Source organism: Danio rerio, chromosome 18 (assembly GCF_052040795.2).
Source record: "Danio rerio strain M-AB ecotype USA chromosome 18, GRCz13ab, whole genome shotgun sequence".
NCBI classification, from domain to species: Eukaryota; Metazoa; Chordata; class Actinopteri; order Cypriniformes; family Danionidae; genus Danio; species Danio rerio.
This window is the reverse complement of record NC_141038.1, coordinates 37,591,344-37,616,888: the sequence shown is the minus strand read 5'-3', so window position 1 is coordinate 37,616,888 and position 25,545 is coordinate 37,591,344. Positions and strand designations below refer to the sequence as shown.

At 36.1% G+C, this 25,545-nt stretch overlaps 1 protein-coding gene and 1 long non-coding RNA gene across 2 annotated transcripts in view; both read left to right on the top strand.

The window, feature by feature from the left end:
• LOC147832892 (uncharacterized) overlaps positions 1-25,545 on the top strand; it is a 599,182-nt gene that overhangs the window by 357,068 nt on the left and 216,569 nt on the right. The window lies entirely within an intron of this gene.
• Positions 15,649-22,816, top strand: ssr3 (signal sequence receptor, gamma). The gene is given in 5 exon segments (NM_200053.1): positions 15,649-15,794; positions 16,807-16,933; positions 17,068-17,166; positions 22,344-22,475; positions 22,565-22,816. Coding segments are annotated over 5 exon segments (558 nt in total). The 5' UTR covers positions 15,649-15,661; the 3' UTR covers positions 22,632-22,816.

The following is a 25,545-nucleotide window of genomic DNA, read 5'->3' as shown; positions in this document are numbered from 1 at the left end:
AAATCTTAGCCTAATATTAAAAAAGGAAACATAAGCTGGACCACAACAGATCACTGTCAAAAGGAATGCTTAAATAGCCTAGTTTACAGCACACATCATGTTTTTAGTTAGATTGTGTCATCTGTCATATACAGTCGGTCTATAGGTCTGTTATTTTTACTAAAGATTATATATTATTTGAGTTTATCACCAGAACTATTGAAACTGCATTCAACTGCATACTTTAACTGAGCTATAAAAGTTTTATATTTTCTATAAAAATACCATCAGTCAATCAGAATTCAGCATTAAAACGTTCGCAGAATACTAGACACTTATTTACTTATATTGTATTTAAAGGTTTAATGTGGGTACTTTTAAGAATAATGATGCCTTTTATTTAAGTTCACTTTTCTTGACACTCAAGGGGCCTCATGTACGAAGACTTGCGTGGAAATCTTACTAAAACATTGCGTACCCACAAAGCTGTAAATGTGCGTACGCAGAAAAAATTTCAGATGTATGAAACACTGCGTACGCCGAATCTCACGCATATTCTTTTGTACATCTGAATGAACGTGAAACTGAGCGCAACATGCACGAGCACAAAACCCCTCCCTGCCTCCTCCCCCGTATGAATATGCTAATGACTATGCTAATGGAAAACCCAACGAAAAAGCAATGGCAAAAGCAAGCAAAAAGAGAAACTTTGAACAGAATGTGAATTGTAGGTGCTGCTTTCGGAGGTAGACCGGAGAAAAGCGGTGTTATTTGCAAGTTTGTTCTCCGGAATTAACAACAAAAGAAAAAAATAGAGTGGGAGAGTTTAGCTGATGCGGTCAACACAGTTGGGTCTGAACATCGCACTGAGTGCATTAAAAAAAAGAAATAGTGTGGTTTATATCTGTAAAATGTTGCAAGACGCTTAACAGTCTCAGTGGCGCTACTCGTAAGACGTTTGTGATCATGAATTGACACGTTCGAGCTTAAACTCGGCTCGAATCCAGCGTCTGATGAACTCTTTCTTGTTTTTTCCCCCGCTACATATCAGATTTTGCCAACTATTTATCACGAGAAAGACAAGTAGGAATCATCAATAAGTTCATATCAATAAGCATCATATTTTATTTGCACATTTATTGAATGGAAATCTTTCTGATTCACGTATGCAAATTCATCTTCAGATAGTGTCTTTATACCAATGTGCGTGCGGTAGATCGCTCAGATTACATTGGGAAAACAGGCGACTGCTGCAAATTGTGCTTTAATGTTTAGCTGGTCAAATGTATGGTATGGAAACCTTATATACCCGCTGAACCCGTCTCATACAGCTGCCATTGCAAGGCTCAGACACTTTGTAGAGAGGAATTTAACACAACTGCCTCTAGGATTCGCCAATGGAAATAAAACAGACACGCACAAAAAATGTGCGTACACCTGCCAGAAAGCTGCCGTGAAGCTGCGCACATTCCCACGTTCAGTTCATTGTTAGTAAATCCAAACGTGAGCGATTCTGAACGTGAAACCTGGCGTACGCAAAGTTTTTGTGCGTACGCAGCGTTGATACATGAGGCCCAAGGTCTCTGTACATCAAACTAAGGACAATCAATAGCTAAAATTATTTAAAGACAATAAAACACAGTACAATTTAAAAACAAAGTGCACGTAGTTTAGAGAAAAAATAAAAAGTTTTTAGGGGATGAAAGTTGCCATAGAAATGTATGCAAATTAAATGGTAAGTACTCTTTTATTAAAGGTTAATAAAAGGGTTAGTACACTTTTTACAAAAGGGAATCACATATGTATTTTTATAGATATATCACATTATAACAAATGTAAAAGCCAAACCAAGCAGCCATTAAAAATATATAAACATACATTTTACTGCAAGAATCCTGCAATGTTATTTCAATGAATAGATCATCAAAGTTTGAATTGAATCATCTTCCAATAAACTATTTATGATTATGAAAAAAAAATACTAATTTTAGTAATACAGTAAATATGACCGACTGAAGAGCACTATAAACTGGACTGTGATGTAGTTCATAGCATCTTAATTAATCACCATAATCTTTTCCCATATGAAGTCGCAAAAACTGAATATAAGAAAATGTTTTTATGCACAGTATGTGTTTGTTCAGCATATTTTCCACATAATCACACAAAACCATATGTCCTACTTTCCTCTTGTGTCTTCGAAGATGCACAAATGGTGAAGTCATTCTGGGCACGCAGAATCTGATGGGCCGTATAATGTCAAGCTAACTCAGCAGCAATTATATCCTTCTCATTCAGTGTCTTCTTCAGGTTTTGTTCAGGTCTTTTCTTAGATGAAAAGGTCAGCTTTAAAGTCAAAGAGCAGCTGAGATTTAATTTTTTATTTAACCCTCCACCTCCACTTTTTTTTCGGAGCCCCTGCTGTGTTGTTTTTGCTTTTTGAGTGGTCACACCAAGTTTGTTTTTCCATCTCCCGTGTTCTTCACACACAGAGTTGACGCTACACAAAACGCAGTGACCTTTCAGATGCAGATAGACGAATGGGCTTTACTCTCCTGCCAAAATGTCAGAGTCTTGAGTTTTTCTTTCCCTCTCTTTGGTTGTTTGTTTTTGCAACCGGCTCTGGCAGACCAGTGTAACCCTCAAGCCTTTGGCCTCAGGCTAAACATGTGCTTTATGCATGTGAAGAGCGCTGTGACCCCCGTTACAAACAAAAATGCCATTTCAGACTCTTATATAGACTTTAATTACAGGATGCAACATTACATTGGCTAGCATCAATAAATCAAAGCTATTTATTTATTTAGTCAGTGGTGTTTTCTAAGGCAAGTACCGTTTTATATTTCATATTTTAACAAACAGAACCCCAATGCTTACACGTCATGATTTTGCCAAGTACGATGTGATCCTGGATTAACATCTATGTTGATCCTGAAAATGTTGATCATTTTAGTTTGAAAATGTAATTCATACATTGGGTAGGCTAAATTGTCTGTAGTGTATGAGTGTGAATGAGTGTGTATGGATGTTTTCCAGAGATGGGTTGCAGCTGGAAGGGTATATGCTGCATAAAACATGTGCTGGATAAGTTGCCGGTTAGTTCCTCAGTGTCGACCCCAGATTAATAAAAGGACTAAACCAATAAGAAAATGAATGAATGAATGTAATTCATACTTATTCCCCACCTCTAAACCCAACTATAACTGTAAGTTATTCGCAAAATCAGAGTAGAATAATAGCTAACAATCACAGAGGTTCATAAACCGTAAACTGGAAACTCTAAACTTAACATAAACGGTAAACATATCCCTTATTTCTGATTGGCTGATTAAAATGTTGTTCCAAGATCAATAAGGATGTTAATCCGCAGGAGCATGTCTTACTTGGTGAAATCAGGTTGGCTGCATGGGTTTCCACCTTGCTGCATCGGAACTTTTGGCAAAAGCCAAAAATACAATGTATGGGTCAAAATTACAGATTTTGTTTTTGTCTTTTATGCCAAAAACATTAGAATATTATGTAAAAAATAATGTTTTATGAAGACATTTTGTAAATAAAAAAGAAAGTACCAATTTCTTAATTTACTTTGACTTAATTTCATTGCAGAGAGTACAACAAACATTATTTAATGTGTTCCTCATGATTTTAATTTATTTTTTCTAAATAAACATATTCCAACACATTTCAAAAAGAGTTGGAACAGTAAAGTATTAACCAAATTAACCAAATATGTCTCTTTTCATAACACCCAAAGATGTTTAGGGAGTGAAAACACCATGTAATGAAATGTTTCAGGTGTATTTTTGTCCCATTCTTCCTGCAAAAAAGTCCTAAAGAGCCCCTATTATGTTTTTTTTTTTTTAAATGACCTTCCGTGCAGTGTGTAACAAAGTGAATGAAAACATCCAGCGGAGGTTTAAATCTCAAACCTTGTATAGACAATGAAAGTGTTTTGTGACCTTGCACGCATATCAGCAGTTTTGGGAGACCCCTAAAACCAAAATATGACATTTTTAACGCTTTTCAGGTGGACAATAGTTGGTCTTTGTTACATTTTGTGATGCACTCATTCTCTATTCGAGACAGGGTAAGGACTGCAGGAAGGCCAGTCAAGTACCTGTATCCTCTTCCTCCACAACCAAGACTGTGTGGTATGTGCAGAGTGTGGTTTTGCATTTGTCTTGTTGAAATATGGTGTCCCTGGGAAAGAAGGCAGCATATTGTGCTCCATAATCTCTATGTACTTTTTAGCATTAACGGTGCCATCACAGAAGTGCAAGTTACTGCTGCCAGGGGCACTGACACAACCCAATACCATAACAGACTCTGATTTTTGGACTTGTTGCTGGTAATAGTCTGGATGATGCTTTTATTCATTGGTCCAGAGCACACAGCAACTATTTCTCCCCAAAAATATCCAAAATACTGATATTATGATGGTTTAACCCAGATGCCTCTGAGCCCAGAGAAGTCAACAATGATCCTGGACATTATTAAGATATTGCTTCCTTATGGCTCGAACCTAGACTCAGCTGGTGTTTCTGTGTGGAGTTTGCATGTTCTACCTGTGTTCGTGTGGGTTTCCTCCGGGTGCTCTGGTTTCCCCCACAGTCCAAAGACATATGGGGTACAAGTGAATTGGGTAAGCTAAATTGTCTGTAGTGTGTGTGTGTGTGCGCGGATGTTTTTTTGAAAAAAGCATTTAGCAACAAATTTAGCTATTTTTTAACATTCATTTGGCTACTTTTAGCAATTTTTAAAAAGTGACTAAAAAAAGAGCAAAGGCTGTAGGCTTCTCTAAAGAGCTTAAAATGACTAAGAGGCGACAATCAAAAGAACGTTCCATTGCAACAGTAGCGCCCAGCAACAGCCTCGGATTTTGCCCTTTTGAAGTGAAAGCGATCGGTCGTCCATTGGATCTTACTGCTGTCGCGATGGCAAGCAGCTGCTTTGTTTTTTATTTATTTATTTAAAAAGCGCATTAAAGCTGAGATACAACCTAAAAGACGACAATACAACACTTACTATCACAATCATCAGCATTTTTATGCTTTATTTTACAGACTTATGCTGTTGTTATATTGGAGTTTTCATTCCAAAATGGCCGCCGCACCATGGGTACTGGCTGTTTCCCAAATCGCACTAAAGTATCGCCTCTTGGTGATTATGCTCTTTGGCTTCACTCAGTAGAGTAAATTACTAGCTCAGACTGTTTTTCCTAACTGTTAATTTACTGATATTTGTCAACATGTATAATTGTTGGTAATTTAGGTAGCAATAAATTCCAATAGTACTATAATTGTTGTCACTTTCACAAATGTGGTAATTTCACAAGTTAAAAAGAGTAAATACACAAGCTGTGGTTGTTTAAAAGAATGTAGCGGTTCATTATCAGTGTTATTTTTTAAAAATAAACAATTCTTATCATAAGTATTTGTATTACTTTTACAAATAGTCAACTATATTTTCAAACAAATATAAATCAACATATTACATTTTTTTTTTTTTTTTTTTTTTGCTGAGGTGGCCAGTCAATTTGAGAAAACATTATTTTGTATACTACATTAGTTTTAAGTTGCAATTACGCAATGACCTCATCATGCAGAGGAATATGTTAATAATAACCTGTTTATTGAGCATGTGGATGTAGTGTTTTAATAAAATATATATTGATAGAGGGCTTCCTCTTGTCAGATATGTGATGACATCACTGATATGCATATTAGTGTATGACATCATCTGGCAACATTTAGCAACTTTTCGGGCAGGCTTTAGCTGCTTTTTATTCAAAATAGTTGGCAACACGGTTTGTGGATGTAACCATGTATTGTGGTACTTGTCAAATGTTTGCTAAAGTAGTCATGAGCCCATGTGGTGATATTGCTTATAGATGAATAATGATTCTTGATGCAGTGCTGCCAGAGGGATCAGAGATCACTGTTGTTTAGCTTAAATTGCTCCTGTCTCAGCTTTGGAAATGTGTCGTAAAAAGGAAATTTGGAATAAATTATTTTGAAAAAACTAAAATAATAACATAAGGAACACTTTAAACAATGTGTTGTATTGTCTGCAATGAAATACAAGTAAATCTAGAAATCACAACTTCCTTTTTTATTTGAGTTTTCTATACTGTCCCAACTTACCTGATTTGGGGTTGTATCTCATCTGAAAATCATCCTGTACTAACAAAGAATAGATCAGTGAAAATACATTTTATTTACTATTTATTCAGCTTCCAAAAATGTACAGTTTTGACTGTTTTTGAGGTCCATGGTCACGATTATATTAAACGTCAGCTCACACAGTTTGTGCTACAGTCTTGCATTATACCTTCAATTGTTCTGTCCTAAGGGAATGGGCTTTTACTTTTAAATCAGTTGGAAATTTAAAACATTTTCTTTAGCAAAACAACAAATAAATCACCTTGACAGCAACAATCAACTGAAATCAATTAGTCACAATTACTGTAAGCAGCCTTCAAGCAATGCCCTGGAAAACCACCCAGAATACACACACACACACACACGTTTGTTTTTGTGAAAAGTGGGTACATTACATAGGTTTCCATTCATTTTATGCTGTTCAAACCGTATATTGTATTGCCCTCACCCCACCCTACCCCTAAACCCAACCATCACAGGAGACTGTGTGCAGCTTTACTCTCTGATTAAACTCATTCTGTCGGATTTATAAACAAGGACGTCACCAATGTCCTCATATTTCACCTCCTTTTGTAATACCTGTGTCATACCCATGTCATTATACAGATGTGTCCTGATATGTCACAAAAACAAGTACACACACACACACACACACACATACACACACACACACACACACACACACACACACGTTTGTATTTGTGAAAAGTGGGTACATTACATAGGTTTCCATTCATTTTATGCTGTCCAAACCGTATATTGTATTCCCTTCACCCCACCCCACCCCTAAACCCAACTATCACAGGAGACTGTGTGCAGCTTTACTCTCTGATTAAACTCATTCTGTAGGATTTATAAACAAGGACGTCACCAATGTCCTCATATTTCACCTCCTTTTTGTAATACCTGTGTCATACCCATGTCATTATACAGAATTGTGTCCTGATATGTCACAAACACACACACACACACACACACACACACACACACACACAGTTGCTGGGTTGTTACAATCCAAATTTAGGTAAAATACTAAACAACCCAAACAAAGCATCTTACAAACAAGGAGAACAACAGCCTCAACCAAACCATTAAAAAGCTTGAGTGTTACAATTCCTGGTTGATCTAATATAGATCATTCACTAATCCTAGCTGGTGGAATGATCTACTCAACCCCAGCACTGTCAACTCATTGGCCCTGTCCACACCTAAAATATGTTTTTTGCGATCCAATCAGAACCGGATCCTGCCAGATACAAACAATGACAAATACGATGTGAATTGTTTTGAGCTTATTCACTTTCGACCTCTTCCAGAAGTGGGTGAATCTGTTGGAACAACAGCTAAACACTACCTTCTTTTCTGCCTATTGAACTCATTCACAAACAGTCCTTGATAATCGGATTGCTTTTGTATTCGAGGTGAAAAATGAATAAAGTGTGCAGCAGGGTGCAGTGAAGATGCTGACACAAACTGCAAATGAACAGACCCCAGAGGGAGTTTTATGGTCAAAAGTGAAAAGTGATTAACAGGTCAATGTGCAGGTAGATGTGCAGGGATCTTCGAATCGTGCTGTGTTTTCTTCGCACAGGAGTGCTCTAGTGCAGTGCCAAACACCTTTAAGTTGCCCACATATCAGTTTTTTAATTCTGGCCCAAATACTACATTTTACATCTGGCCCAAATCTTGCATGCCACCTTAAAGATGGTGCCACCTCTGCCAAACCTGGGTCATGTTTGGCCCACATGCTTAATGCCAGTGCCGGATGAATGTCTGCTGTGCCAGCTTTCTGCCAAATCTGGGCCAGAATTCTTTGTTACTAGGGAGGCTGTTTCATTTCTTCAAACATGCAGTGCATTTGAAGTGTTTTTATTTTAATGATATACATGTTTGTAAAAGCTTTATTTCACATGTAATCTTATAGCCAGAAGGTCATCAGTTTGAGTCCCTTTCTGTGTGGAGTTTAAGTGTTCTCACCGGATTTCCCCTACAATCCACAGACTTTGTGGTACGGTTGAACTGATTAAACGACCAAAAAAAAAAAAAATACCCCTAATGTGTGATTGCGTGTGTATGAGTGAGAAAGTGTGTGGGTGTTTCCCAGTCTTGGGAATCCATAAACTAGTGCTGTCTGGGGTCTGGGCTGGAAGGAAGAGCATCTGCCAGTAAAACATATGATTCTGCTGGCGACCCCTCTAAAACAGTGTAATTGTGTATGAGTAATTGCTCGTATTTCTTTGGATAAAAAGAGTCTGTCAGATGAGTAAATGTAAATAATCTTATGAATGTTTGGAATGTTTTACATTGGCAAGAGAGAAAAACAGGTGACAGCTTTCTTTTGAATATGTAAGACTACGCACACAACAGTAAAATTAGAAGATATTGTCACGTAAAGAGAAACACTGACAAGGAGGAATGCTAACTTCCTTTCTGATGTCATATATGAGACGTAAATGTCATATTTTCCTATTAAATAAAATTAAAAATCATAAATAAAGAAGAAAGAGCTTTATTGCCAGGTATGTTCGCACATACGAGGAATTTGTTTTTGTGACAGAGCTTCTACAGTGCAACAGAATTACAGAGACAGGTACAAAAAGGTACAAAAATAGTCAACAGGCTGTATAGTTTCTTAGCTCTAATGTATCATAATAAACTTTTTGTGGGTCCCACTTTATATTAAAAGGCATTAACTAATATACTTACGCTGAAGTTATTCATTGCAATCAATGAATCAATGAATCCAATGCAAAAACCAACAAAAATTTGTTACAAAACATGCAATTCCAAACCATATAATCAAATTGTATTCATTACAGTTTGCAATTAATTGTTTAACAAGACCTATAGAAGTTGCTAATGCAGCGCACGTGATGTGTTTGAGTGGCTCACAAAAAATGACATCTCACCTGTATACCCTCTTAATCCTAACATTAAATTGAAGTGGGAGGAAATTGTTTTGCAGCCTGTGCAGTAAGCAGGCATGGATGAAGCATGAGTGATTTACATTTGAAATCAAAGCAAAGATGTAATTAGACAGTCTGTGGGGCAAATCGAGTGAATAACATGATGCGAACAGGGCACTTGTGTGTTTGACGTGCTTCAGACTGCAAAAGAAATTGGGAGCAAACATCTAACAAGCGGTGCAATGAAACAAACAGAAAACCAAGCGGCTTACAATGATGAGATTGGTGCAAGGATGACGCCTGCTGGACGTGACCAAATTAAAGAACATTATCATTGTTTTGCATAGCTAGAATATTATGATGATATTATAATGAATTATTTCATTAGATTTTCTACCTGTTGTTGACGAGAAATAAATGCTTCCCTGCCATTGACAAGTTTTACAGCAATCCGTGTTTTATTTGTATTTAGGTAGGTGAAGCTTACCGAATGTAATCTGAGAAAGAGAAAGTTAGATCATGAATAAAAATAAGAGTTATACAACCTTCCATTGGCTTAATCCCTATTGTTTTAGATCTTTTCTTGACAAGAGACCAAAATAAAGGAGCTTTATTTGTATGATGGGTCATTATCATTGTGTCAGATTGTACACCTAACTTAGTAGGCTAATATATAAATATAATCGCAAATTTGTCTGCAAAAATCTGGGAATTAGCACCACAAAATCAGCCTTTTTTTATTGCAAAACAATCACATAAAAAATTGTGAAAAACTAGGGGTCGGGTGAATACATGTTTTTACATCGTACTTATGACTGATTAAATATCTGCATGTAAATGCATCTGTAATTAATTTCTCCATATTATTTTGTATTCCTTACACATTAATCCCCTCTTAAAACCCCAACCCTACCCATATCCCACTTTAGGAGCTTCAGAAGTGGTCTGCAGTACATTATGAACAAAGTAAATACATTATATTTATGTGTTGATGCAAGAACATGGTAGTTATGGCCACTTAATATAAAGTGAGACCAATCTGGCCCTAAAATGACCTTACTGTTCGTTTCAAATGAAACTTCTGAAAGCACCAGACAAACTTTCCACTCTCATACTTATTTACCTTTAGCATAATTAAAAAGTTACCTACAACAAATCATCATGTTTTCTTTTTCTGCACGTTGTTAAATTTGACACGCATATAGCCTTTTCAAATCCATCAGTGCGTTTTAAACACACCCCATATTTAAAAAAAATAAATAAAAAATAGAACAACAACTACAAAAGTAACTACTACTGGCAAAATACAAAGAACATTGTCATCGCCGTCATCATTTTGCAACCTCGTAAAGCTTTCAGATCAAAGCCCAGCTGTCGCATGCATTATTGGCTGCCATTGAACTGATCCACCTATTTTCCAGAAAGAAGTGCAAATGTGATCAAACCAGCTGCCATGACTGGACTGCCAGTCATACCGGTGAAGTCAAATAAAGAAACAAACTGATGATGTCTACACCCATGTCATAACTGCCGTTTGTTGACCGAGGATTGGGGAAACCCAGGATAAACTTACCTGAACTTTACCCTGACTGTGTTCAAGGTGCTTTCTGCTTTCCTTTATAATGCAGACATTGTGCAATGTGGTGAAGCCTCCCAGGTTGGTTGTTGTATAAGTTTGCTTTCATTCTCATTTCTTATTATGTTCTGCATATTCACACCAAGCTCAAAGTTGTCAGATGGATGAATAAATATATCAACGATGATGTTACACAGTAAATTATATATATATATATATATATATATATATATATATATATATATATATATATATATATATATATATATATATATATATATATATATATATAATAATTTATAGTATACCGTAATGTCTTTTAATTATAATATAAGTTTATTGTGCTCCATATATTATACTATTTGGAAAACTTTGTTGCTACAGCACAATGTATTATAGTGAACTGTTAAACTGCAATATAATTGTATTATACATACTGTAGTGTATTGTATGCCCTATATTTGTAGAGCAATTCATGTATTGGGTCATTTGTTTATATGATATTTTTGTTTTATTATCACAGCAACTATAGAATCACCACAAAACACTATAGTATTTACTATAAAATACTATAGTACTGCTTCATGTCGATTTGTGGCAGTGTTGGGTGTATTTATTTACAAAATAACGTACTGTAACTACAATTTTAGAAGATAACTAGAAAGTTGGTAAGTGTTGAATATATGTACAGGCAATAAGTATCTAATCAAAATAACTCCAAAAATTAAAAGTGAACCCCTAAATCAATTCAGAAAAGCAGAGTCATTTTTTTTTTGTCAGAAATATTCTGCAAAATTAATTTGATTTCTCAACCTAAGAAGGTTACATTTATCAAGTCGATTGCACATAAGAAAACATTAAAATAAGAATTAGTAAGAATTAATGAAAATAGTCATATTTTGAGACATACGTTTTTCTCAATTGCTACTGAAACCCATTGGTTGAACTAAGTTCTCAGTTGCCTGACCCCATTTAGCTAATTATGCAGTCTGTTGTCAATACCTTAACCAGTGTTTCTTAGCCACATTCCTGGAGGCCCACCAACGCTGAATGTTTTAGATGTCTCCTTTGTCTGTCACACCCATTACAAGTCTTGCAGTCGTTGCTAATGAGCTGATAATCTGATTCAGGTGTGTTCGGTTATGGGGACAAGTTAAATGTGCAGAGGTGGTGGTCCTCCAGGATCATGGTTGAGAAATACTGCCTTAAACCATCTCACTTTTTCATTTTCAGCAAAACTCTAAACACATTCTGCACTCGAATGCTCATGTCATCCATACTGGTAAACACAAGTAGAAACAATCAAATACAAATAGTGAAAGGATGTAATTGATTAAACACAACCTCTCAAAACTGATGTCACATTTTGCAAATAATGGGACACAACCGATAAGCAAACAGTTTGTTGAAAGTGAGAAGGAAAGTGTCTAAGCATGGTTAGAAGTAACAATTTAGGAGGATGAGTGCAATGGGCAGTTTATGAACTTGTACCTCCCTCCAAACCCGCCTTTCCTGAATCCGATTGAGAAGTTTTATGGAAAGTGTGTGATAGACATCCCTACACCAGAGTAAATCTGCTGCAAGTCATGGATTTAGCATGTGGTGATATAGTAGAGGAATCATGTCGGGCTAGATACGGCACACAAGAGGCTTTTTCCCCCATTACTTCAGGAGAGACAATATTGTGTGTGATGTTGAAGAAGTGTTCCGCTCTGACTCAGGATAAAGACAAGAAGAAGCAAACTGATCACGTTTCCACCTTTGATTTGTGTCCCTTTTAGTATTGTATACTGCAGAACAGTGCATTGTAGGCTGTACACTGTATACTATGAACAAATTGTATGGCCCTGCACATTGAGATTAAAAATGTACTTCTCCATGAAAACTACGTTTTAAACAATGTGTTTTCTGTTTGTGTTGTATTGTTTAGTGACTGCTTGATACTGGGTTTCATTTTGATCACTTTGTTTATTATTTGAAAGCAGTGCTTGATTTTGAAGAAGTAAAACTGTTTTAAAGCAAACGTTTCGTTTTGCACAAGAAGTCAGAAGTTTTGTTATTAGGGCATGAAGCTCAGGTTTGTGTTTACTTTTTTAACAATTGCAACTGTAAAACACAGTTTTACAGTTTTTCCAACTGCTTGCACACAAAATCTTTTCTTGTTACACGATTTCTGAAACATCTCATCGAAAACCAGAAGCTATTTCTCAGCCTTGAACTCAGTTTTCATTTGCACAAAACGCTTTTTTTCAAAACTCTACACACAATTCTCTACCTAATACACAAAACTCTAATGGGAAGCCACTTGCTTTCCTTTTCCAAACACACCTAATCAAAATGCTACATTTATCTACCAGATCACACACACACACTCACTCCTAACATGTGCAAACTCTAATTTCATAACTGATGACTAGGCCCACAGGGAATCTGTACATGCAGAATTACACAGACTACCTCTCTGACAGGTCATTCAGGGTGTCTTGGAGGGGAGAGGTGTCCAACCTACAGCATCTAAACACTGGGGTACCTCAAGGCTCTGTTCTTGGGCCACTTCTCTTCTCCATCTACAGATCATCTCTAGGACCAGTCATCCAGAAACATGGATTCTCCTACCACTGCTATGCTGATGATACCCAGCTATACCTCTCTTTTCATCCTGATGATCCCTCGGTTCCAGCTCGTATCTCAGCCTGCCTGTTGGATATTTCACACTGGATGAAAGATCATCATCTTCAGCTGAACCTCGCAAAAACGGAAATGCTTGTAGTTTCTGCCAACCCGACTCTACACCATAACTTTTCAATCCAGATGGATGGGGCAACCATTACGGCATCCAAAATGGTGAAAAGCCTTGGAGTAACGATTGATGACCAACTAAACTTCTCTGACCACATTTCTAGAACTGCTCGATCGTGCAGATTTGCACTCTATAACATCAGAAAGATCCGACCCTTCTTATCTGAACATGCAGCTCAACTCCTTGTTCAAGCTCTTGTTCTCTCCAAACTGGATTACTGCAACTCTCTACTAGCTGGGCTTCCAGCTAACTCTATCAAGCCTCTTCAACTGCTCCAGAATGCAGCAGCACGAGTTGTCTTCAATGAACCTAAACGAGCACATGTCACTCCGCTGCTAGTCCGTTTGCACTGGCTGCCAGTTGCTGCTCGCATCAAATTCAAAACTCTGATGTTTGCCTACAAAGTGACTTCTGGCCTAGCACCTTCTTATCTGCACTCACTTCTGCAGATCTATGTGCCCTCCAGAAACTTGCGTTCTGTGAATGAACGTCGCCTCGTGGTTCCATCCCAAAGAGGGAAAAAATCACTTTCGCGAACGCTCACGCTCAATCTGCCCAGTTGGTGGAATGAACTCCCTAACTGCATCAGAACAGCAGAGTCACTCGCTACTTTCAAGAAACGACTAAAAACTCAACTATTTAGTCTCCACTTCACTTCCTAATCTGCAATTGCCTCTTTGAATATCACACTAACTGTACAAAAAAAAAAAAAAAACTACTAATACTTCCCTTCTTAGACTTTACAGACCTGAAACTTGCCTTTAGTACTTATTCATTGTTGCTCTTATAGTTGTGTAAATTGCTTCCTTGTCCTCATTTGTAAGTCGCTTTGGATAAAAGCGTCTGCTAAATGACTAAATGTAAATGTAAATGTAAATTTTCATTTTAGCCCATCATTAATTCTGTTTATTTACTTGTATAATGTGTGTAAATTCATATTTATTCAGTTTTTTAAATTATTTGTGGTTAAATTAATTTAAACACAAATAATTTTCATAATTATGATTTATTTACAATACAGTAGGCCATATGTAAAGTAATATTTTCTGTCTTTTAATAAAGATATTACATGATAGACTTGCTTGAGTCACCCAACTAATACTCTTTGACATGGGGTATACTACGTTGTGTACTACATGAAATTTTGGTAGCATACCTGTTCTCCAGTCTAAAGGTCCAGATGAAAGTAAAACGACTCTCTTTCACTTTTCCACAATGTTTGTTTGTCTCCCTCTGGTGGCGTATGTCGTGCATGTCTTATCTCCTTTTCTTTTATTTCTTTTTTATTTTTTTTAGAAAACAAACAATAAACGAGACATGATCAACATTTAAGTGTCTATATATATATATATATATATATATATATATATATATATATATATATATATATATATATATATATATATATATATATATATATATATATTTATAGACCAATATATATATATATATATATATATATATATATATATATATATATATATATATATATATATATATATATATATATATATATATATATATATATATATATATTGGTCTATAAATATATAAATCAATGCATATATTTATACAATTTAATAGTAAGAAATAGACAGGTCCTGCTACTCTGATGATTTTGAAGTGTTTCTTTTATCCTCACTAGTAAGTCGCTTTAGACAATAGCATCTGCTAAATGAGTAAAAGTACTTTTTGGGAGATAGTTTTCTAAATGCATGACAGGGTGGCGCAGTGGGTAGCGTTGTTTTGAGTCCCGCTCGATCAGTTGGCATTTTTCTATGTGGAGTTTGCATGTCCTCCACGTGTTGTCTCCGGTTTCCCCCAGTTCGAAGAAATGCGCTATAACGTTAGGTGGATTTTATAAACCAAACTGGCTGTAGTGTACATATGGGTTTGAATGCAAGAGTGTATGGTTTTGGGTTGTGGGTGGAAGGGCATCTGCAGCGTAAAACATTTGCTGAATAAGTTGGGGGTTCATTCCGCTGTGGCGACCCCTGGTTAATAAAAGCACTAACTAAGCCGAAAAGAAAACGTATGAACGGATGAGTTTTCTAAATGCGATTGCTCATCCTGCACACTAGAGAGCAGCAGATCGGCGAGACTCCTCAAAGTCCCTGCGCATCAGTTCTACGTCACTGTTTGTGCTGACGCGGCGTAAGCGCTTCATCCATTCGATTCACATACGTGTCTATCTCTTTTCACCATAGCCGAGGATCGGAGAGAAGCATAGACTGCAGACATGGCACCCAAACCCAGCAGCAAACAGCAGTCAGAGGAGGATCTTCTTCTGCAGGACTTCAGCAGGAACCTGTCGGCGAAATCAACGGCGCTTTTCTACGGGAACGCGCTGATCGTGTCCGCGATCCCCATCTGTAAGCGGCTCGTCTGTTACTCATCATGACATTCCGTGTTAGATGTGTCTCAAAAGTGAGCTGTGTACCTAGAAAGTGTTCTATTCTATTCTATTCTATTCTATTCTATTCTATTCTATTCTATTCTAGAGTTTACCTCAAATGAGTTGTTTACCCCCCCCCCCCCCCCCCCAAAAATAATTATGTAGACATTTAACGTTAACTTTCTTGTTTAGAATCTTTGAGTGTAAATTGTCTGATAAACGCGAAAGAAGATATTTTAAGGAAGGCTGGAAACCTGTAACCTCTGACCTCCAAAGTGCTTATTTTTCAGTTAGGAAAAGCTGATTTTTTTATTTATTTATTTAAAATTTAGCGTTTAATAAAATAGTACAGCAGAATTTAAAAAGGCTAACGTTAGTACATGTTAATTATAATGACGTATTATGAGAAGAACGTGACAATTGGTCATTTAACTTTCCTAATTGTGTGTAACGCTCAAATTTGAATATTGGGCTTGAAATCTCATTTTAATGACTACATAACAACATTTAATTGACCGTCAACAATGTTGTAAGTCAGAATGTATGAATATAAAAGCAACTTTACCTCAGTTGTGACACAATTCCTATATTGTTTACCACGCTGCTTTAAATATACGGTCTAAAATTGCATGCAAGTATGACTTTAAAGCATCATTACCACTATTTAACTTGATTGATTGAACATTGCTATACTCTTATAGCTTTTTGGCCACTTAAATGTTTCCCCTTTTTAGAATGTTCGAATGCAAAACCAACTTTACCTCAATTTACGTTTTTGGGTGAATCATTTAAGTTTGTTAAAGATTTTCGCTTTGTGCTTTATCTGTGTTTTCTGTTTATCTGTGTTCAATGTAATATGAACACCAATGCATGATGACATTGTTGTCTTACTTTTATACATTGATTCTTTTGTGAATAATTCTGCTAAGGAAAAGTTTCAGTATCGTCTTCAAAGCTGGCTCCTGCATTTGTGTTTGTGTTTGTATCAGGGTTGTTCTGGAGGATCTGGCATATGGACCTGGTTCAGTCTGCAGTGCTGTATGCAGTCATGACTCTGGTCAGCACCTACCTGGTCGCCTTTGCTTACAAGAATGTCAAATTTGTTCTCAAGCACAAGTAAGTATACCAGTCCGAAAACGCTCACAATGTTTCAGTGAATTTCAGAGTATTTTCTTTCTTTCTCTATCAGCTTTACTAGTTGGATAATGGAGAATACTGAACGGGTGTTTGTGGAACTGTGCTGTTTTCAGGGTCGCTCAGAAACGAGAAGATGCTGTGTCAAAGGAAGTGACTCGCAAGCTTTCTGAGGCTGACAACCGCAAAATGTCTCGCAAGGAGAAGGATGAGAGGTTTGTTTGTCTTAATTATTTAAAAAAAAAAATTAAAAACAGCTTTACATTATATAATGAATGAATTATTAATAATTAAGACGAATTAAGACATAGCCTAAACCTCAAAATCAAAGTTTTAGGCCTTAAGTCTTAAATTTACTGAAATATTTTGTTAAGGTCTTAAATCTTTTTTTAAAACAGGTCTTAATTTTCCTTCGTTAATAAATTGCTACCCAATCTGGCCAAAACCCATACAATCCTTTTCAATAAAACTTTAAACTCTTTATTTAAAAAGGTTATTTTTAACTCTGTTTATCATAAGGGTTTAATTGTTTTCCTTATAATAACATTTATTTAAAAGTGCTCCATGTATTTACTGCTGAGCACACCAACCTTGTCTGAGTGTTGTGTATAGAGTTTGTTTACTGTAGTTTAAAAAATTTGTAATACATCTGTTCATTTTTATTGTAGAGAGAGTTTGTTAAAAAAGTGTATATATACACAAGTAGAGCTTGCTTGTTTTTACACAATATTTAAAATATTTTGCTAAGAAATATCTAAAATATTTTAAAATATTTATATTGTGTTAAATGTATTCAATTATAATAAATATATATATATATATATATATATATATATATATATATATATATATATATTAGTGCTGTAAATTGATTAAAAAAAATTAACTAATTAATCGCACTTAAAAAAAATTAGTCGTGATTAATCGCATTTAAAAGACTGAAATTTGTAATTTTGGCTATTCGAGTGTAAAATTAATGTAAACGCAAGACAAATACTGTTTAAATTCAAAATATAATTCATTATTAGAATTTTTGTTTAACTTGTAACACAGATTTCTTCATGTAAACAACATACCCACAATAAACCATCAAGATACTGGCTTGACAGCCATATTTATTACAGAAATAAAAACACAGGCATGTTAATGCCATTTGAATTTCAAAACAATCAATGCCAATAAAGAAAACATTGATTTCCATGTTGGATTCTAAGTGGACTGAAAAAAATGCCAAAATACAGGAATTGCAGATATGGAAAATTATAATAATAATAATAGAGTATAGAAAATCTGTGCATGCCCTTGAATAGGTTTACCAACTCCCATTCTATAAAAGCACAAAAGCCATATAAAGGAAATAACGAGAGTTGACAAATTAAAAAAAACTACTTTTATTTATTTATTTATTATTAAAATAAAATTATAATCCACACTGGAAATGTGGGTGCCTGTGTGTTTTGAGGGAGCCTAATAAATAATGAACGTGACAAAAACTGCCTGCTGACGCACACAGTTAATGTTGATTAATAAAATAAAGATAAATAATAAAAGCAATGTGTCAGAGACCCTAAAAAATGTTTAACTCAACAATGAAACATCAAACGTAGCTAACAGCTTTTACATTGTCAATCAAATGAACTTAAACAATTAAAAAATGTAACAAATATTTGTTTGGGCAGAACTACAAAACTAAATGTAAAAAAAGTTGCTTAAGTTGCACACTACTTTGGTCATGTATAAATATCATTATAATATCCATATTGTATAAATATTATTGTCACTATAAGCCTACATCATGCTGACGATCAAAAACGCAATGTCATGATATCTCATGCGCTTGTCTTCTGACCGAGTGCATCTTAAAATACATGAATGACACCCGTCATAGAGCGTAAGAAGCAGACATTCTTTATAATTTGTAAAATAAAGACTTGCAGGTTGAGGAAACAGCATAGGAATTTGCCGCGGCCGTGGTGCAGATTAAAAGTTTAAAAAAGTATATGTATAAGGACAGATAGGTAACTAGATAGAATAGACAGGAGTATATTGATCTGTGCCCCGCTGCAGAGTGCAGACAGACGCAAAAGCCTGCTCTCCCGCGGCGCGGACCGGCGCATAAGAAATAGGCGGGACTCTTGGCTATTTTGACGAATACACACCAACGTTACACAGAGCCCAACATGGAAGTTTGTGATTGGGTCAGCCCAATGTCAATAAAGAAAAGAACCAATGGGCTGCAGATTATGTCACACGGCTGCTTTGTCCGGAAAAGAAACATCTTACTTTCAGAGCGTGACAGGTCACTCAGCACCGTCAATCACTGAGGCAGAAAAACATGACAGTCTGCTAAGTGTTTTATGGGCCGATCAGATCATAAGATGATCAGCCCGGCCCAAAAATTACGTTGAAACAGCGGGAAACTGCCGGGTCTGCCCCTGGCCACAACAGGAAAAAAAAAAAAAAAATGCGTTAATTGCGTAATTTAAAAAAAAAAAATTATTTCAAATTAATCGCATGCGTTAACGAGTTAATTTTGACAGCGCTAATATATATATATATATATATATATATATATATATATATATATATATATATATATATAATTTTTTTTTTTTTATTATTTAATTTTTTATTTTATTTTTCTTGATAGGGCAAATAAAAGTCATTTTCATCTGGGACATTGGTGTCCCTTTTTAAAATTACTATGAATGCAATTTTAGACTCAAAGTCTTAAATTTACAAGAGACTACAAAAGTGCAAACTGTTCAGCGCAATGACAAAATGCTGTTTCACATTCACAACTGTAAATAAAGTTGACTTAGGGTAAATAAAGGTACAGTTCACACAATATTCTTACTATGTACTCGCATTCAAGTCGATTTAAACTTTTATAATTTTTTTTTCGCTGAACAATTAAAAAAATTCTGAATAACGCTGGAAACTTGTAAGAAAAAATCTATACTACCAATGACTGCTGTTTTCTAACATTTATCAAAATATGTTCCTTTGTGTTGAACAGAAAAAAAAGAAAGAAACTAAAACAATTTTGGTAAAAGTGGAGGAGTTGATGAGAGTTAATAATGATTACTATTTCAAAGTCTAAATTCTGAATGTACATTAAAACATTTAGATTGTAAAATATACTGGAACTACAACAGTTAAGCAGCCAAATAAATCTAAACAAATATGTCAAATATTTTACATATAATAAAATATTACATATAGGTTGTGTAAAAACAAAAATTGGTTCTATAATTTATTGTATTTATAATGCATCTTTTTAGAATGTACAAGTTAATTAAAGAAAAATCTCAAATGAATTATTATCAGTTTTATTTCTAAATACTACAGCATTTTTTAATGGTTCAAATTAAAAAAAAAAAATTTTCCCAATCTAGGTTTAGTGATTTTTAGTGTTTTCTTCGGCTTATTTAATTTAGTTAAGGCAACGTGATTTATTTTGTTTTACCTTTTATTTGAGTATTTTTATTAGGGCTGGGCGATTTTAAAAACTGTATCGGTAAAATAAAAAATGATTAAAAAAATGTTTGTTAAGAAGGTTCGGTATACACTATAGTTTTATCAAAATGTGGTTGCTGAGCTTGCGCCTTGGAAGGAATGCCAATAAGCTTAGGGTGTAAGTTTGTCATTTTCAGTGCAGGCGTGTGACTTGCGGTGCAAATAGGCAGCGACACGCATATTTTTCAGGCACACCTAGTTAATGTTGCAAGCGCACTGTGATTCATGTAATGCTCTGTTCACACCAGATGCAGAAGATGTGGATAAATTTCGTTATCCGCGCGTAAATATGCGTGAACATTTAAGATTACTCACTTCATTTGCGTGTCTAATCCACTTTAGCACAGACGCGGATTCGCGTCATGGGCAGGGCTTCTGTCTGCCCGGTGACTCATTGCTGAATGGTTAACGTAGATTTTATTGAGAAATTAACTGCCTTTATGTGCTTTATGAATGCTGAAAAACGGTGTTGATACATTTGGAGCAGTGTCTGACTCCACTAGATACTTTCAGAGGTGCACCCAGGTCTGTGAGCTCATAAAGTCCTACAGAAACTGAACCTGGATGGAGGCTTTCAGCGGTGCTTCTGACTAAGCTGAGCCCAGTTTGATGAGATGTTGTCGGTGTAGGCTGGAGGATTTTTTCCCCTGGACACCAACAACAGGCGCTACGTCATAATCACGGCCCCATAAGAGCAAGCTTCTGATTGGTTAACACAGCGCAAATGTCTGCTAAAGTTCAGATTTTCGAACTTGAGCGATTTGCGTGTTAAGCGCGTCAAACAAGCAAAATGCTCAATTTGCGCACCCCATTCCCGTGTATCGCGCTGCGCAATTTGCGTCAGTCGCACTTATCGTGCTGCACTTATCATGTAAATCAATCACGCTTGACAATTCTTCCGCGTCTGGTGTGAACAACATAAGTAGAACTAACCAATCGGCTTCATACTTTATGGAATATACACATTTCAGTAACGGTAATGGAAAACGCTTAATGGTCGCCTAGTTACAAAAAGACAGTGGGGGAGCATGAGAGCACAAAGCCCATTGAAAATGGTCAAGGAAACCACGCGCTCATGCTTTTCACATGCAAGTTTTGGGTTGTCATTGCCACTTCAGGTCAGGATAACAACACATGTGAAAATCAGTGCTGTATCGCATTAGTGAGGAAATTGTAAATAAAAAGGATGTAAGGATGTCGCCAGAGTGGCTTTTTGGTTTCTTTTCTTGTACATCCCAGTCACTAGCTCCCCATCTGAAAGATTTTTTTAGCATAGGTGTAATGTAGTCATTCAACTTCAAAATTTTTAATGTTGTTGCAATATGATATGTATTTGGATAATAATGCAAGTTGCTTTACTTCAAAGCTCAGATTTGACTCATCATTTGTTTTGTTGACGGAATTTGAGGTTTACTGTTTCATTATTATTCACACCTTAAAGTTTGCTTTGAGTGTTCAGCAAGAGTCTCTTTAGCACTTATGCTTATTTTTTTTATAAATTACATATTTTTGTTTAAATATTTTTGTTTTTGACTATTAAAACTATTTGCTTTGGTAATATTGGCAAGTAAAATTAAAGTGATTAAAATGTCCTGATATCCCTAAATGGATTCTAAAATATTCAATAATTATCCATATCAAAAAATATGTGAAACATAATATTATTTAAAGAAATTTTGCTACATCGTCCAGCCCTAGTTTTTATGTAACATGTTTTTATGTAAGTTTTATTTTTCAGTTTAAGTTAACTACACTGGTTATTATTAATGACATTGGTTGACCAATTCATAAGAAATTTGTTTATGTTTTGCCTTGGAGATGGCACAATAAATGTTTATTCTGTACCTTAGTGTAATTTATTGTTTTGCTGCAGGATCCTGTGGAAGAAGAATGAGGTGGCGGATTATGAGGCAACCACTTTCTCCATCTTCTACAACAACACTCTGTTTCTGTTGCTCGTCATCGTTGCCTCTTTCTTTCTGCTGAAGAACTTCAACCCAACAGTGTAAGTTAACTGTAGTGTTGACTGTTGAAGTTTGTTGATGGGTCGAGATGTTTACCGCTCTTAACATTTACCTTCTGTCTCCGTCACAGGAACTACATTCTGTCCATTAGTGCCTCTTCAGGTCTGATCGCTCTGCTGTCCACAGGGTCCAAATAAAAGACTGAATGAATCATGAGAAACCAAGGAACAAACAAATGAGAAGATCATGGGATTGAGAGAGTCAGTGTGTTAAGACTTTTTGTTTTGTGGGAGGTATCATTTCATCTGTTTATGTTTCATGAAATTTATGATCAATTAAGGCCTTTTTTTTTGTTTTGTACCAATAAAAGACTGTTTACTGATGTTTGTTGTCATATTTTACTGAAAAGTGGGGCAGAGATGAAATCTCAAAATAAAATAAAAAAAACATACTACAGTGCCTAAAGGATATTGTCATAACCCTTTGAAATACTTTATTTGTAACATTTTGAAGTCAAATAACTTTTCCAGCCTTTGAAATTAGGCATGGGACGATAAGTGTTTTCAAGGTCTACCGCTGTTTAGAAAAAGTCAAGGTTATAAAACCACCAAAATCTTCTGCTATATCGTTCCTAAGCTATGTGTAAGATTTTTTATGATAACAGTATCCCCAGCAGAAAATATATCCAAATATGCAATACAATATTAAATATACAATATTAAATTGTAAAGAAAGCTGTATTTTAAACTAATGAAGACAGCAGTGAATGATTAATTTTCATTATTCAGCCTGTTTACTGTTCCAAAATACTTAATGTTTAAACTGTAATAATCACAATACTGTAAAACAATGTTTTTTTTTATCCAAGCTGATCATACAGTTAGAAAATAATACCGGCCCGTGCCTATTTTAAATGTTTTTCTGCAACTTTATCCTGAAGGTCTTTTGAAAGCAGGGTGTAATGTGATTAACATCCTGCTTGGGGATAAATTTCTTGGACTTTATTTTTACTCCACCTTTGAGTGTGTCTGGAAAAAAACATTTCTATTATTATTATTTTTTTAAAGTACTAATACACACCTTCTGCATGTTTGTAGATGAGACATTGGGATCTGAGTGAGACCCTCATGTTGCAAATTGTAAAATAACAAAGTTATGAGGTCAGCCTGTTCATGTAATGGGGGTCACACAACAAAAATAAAATATCTACACCTACATAGGTAACCCAACAGTATTATGTCTTAACACACACACCCAAAAAAAAATAATTAAAGTGAGGTTCGAACTCAGGTCAGCAGCGTCATAACACAACGTGCTGACCACTCAAACACGATGGCTGTTAATGGTGTGTTTTGTATATCTTCCTCCAAAGCAGTCATGTTTGGAATCACCAGGATTTTCCTAGAGCTGCCCGGCCATCTAAGCTGGGTGATCAGGGGAGAAAGGCCTTACTCTGGGAGGTGATGAATAACTTGATGGTCAGCTCCAGCGTTGTTCAGTGCAGAGAGGAGAACCTTACAGAAGGACAACCATCTGTGCAGCAATCCACCAATCAGGCCTGTATGGTAGAGTGGCCAAACGGAAGCCACTCCCCGCCTGGAACTTGCCAAAAGGAATCTGAAAAACTCTCAGACCATAAGAAACAAAATTCTCTGATCTGATAAGGCTAAAATTGAACTCTTTGGAGTGAATGCCAGGCAGTACATTTGGAGAAAACTAGGCACCACTCATCACCAGGCTAATACCATCCCTACAATGAAGCATGGTGGCAGCATCATGCTGTGGGCATATTTTTCAGCAGCAGGAACTGAAAGACTAGTCAGGATAGAGAGAAAGATGAATGCAGAAATGTGCAGCGACATTGTTACGTAGCGGATGCACCCCGCTACGCACATAAGTTTAAGGATGACCGCTATAAAAAGTGGTCACCCGGAGTCCCCGTTCCTGTTCCCCCAAGCACACACACACAGGCCAAGTTGTCAATAAGGGGTATCAGATTTATTAAACAAAAAGATCAAAATCAGAATCAAGGAACAAAAAGGCCAAAACAACAAACAAAACAAGGTACGCTACCTAATATTAAACCTCTTACCTATACCAAAAATAAAATTCCATAAATAAAGCATACAATTCTAACCTCCATAACTAACCACAAAACAAGAGAAAACTGGACAAAAGAAAAAGGGCCTTCCCGTTGATCATTCAGCATTAAAGTAAATATTAGCCACAGCTAACACATGATACCGTCCTAGTACCGTATTTAACAGAGTATCTCACCAGATGACTTTGAAACAGGGTTGGAGAAAGGCATTAAATAATCAGCCACCGATAATGCAGGTTACCGTCCTATTACCGTATTTAACAGAGTATCTCACCGGATTACTTTGATAAAAAGGGTTTCAGACAGATCACTGCCGCACAGAGAACTCAGAGCGAGCCACACACACACACACACACACACACACACACACACACACACACACACACACACACACACACACACACACACACACACACACACACACACACACACACACACACACACACACACACACACACACACACACACACACACACACACACACACACACACACACACACACACACACACACACACACACACACACACACACACACACACACACACAAGCGAGGGGAAACAGGAAGAGAACTCGATGAGGAGCGTCAACGGCGTGCCTTTATAGCTGGCGCCGCCCCTCTCACAGCTGCACCTGATCTCCGCTCATGTGGAGAGAGAAAGAGATAGATAATGGAGGAAACACACAGGAACAATACACACTTGCATTGTCAAAATTAATGTTACTCAATATGTAACAGACATCCTAAATGAAAACCTTCTTCAGAGTGCTCTTGACCTCTGATTGGAGTAACAGTTCATCTTCCAGTAGGACACTGACCCTAAGCGCACCATCAAAATATCAATGGAGTGGCTTCACAACAACTCGGTGAATGTCCTTGAGTGGCCCAGCCAGAGCCCAGAGCTAAATCCTATTGAACATTTCTGGAGAGGTCTAAAAAAATGGCTGTACACCATCACTTCTAATTCAACTTGATAGAGCTTGAGAGGTACTGCAAAGAGGAATGGGCAAA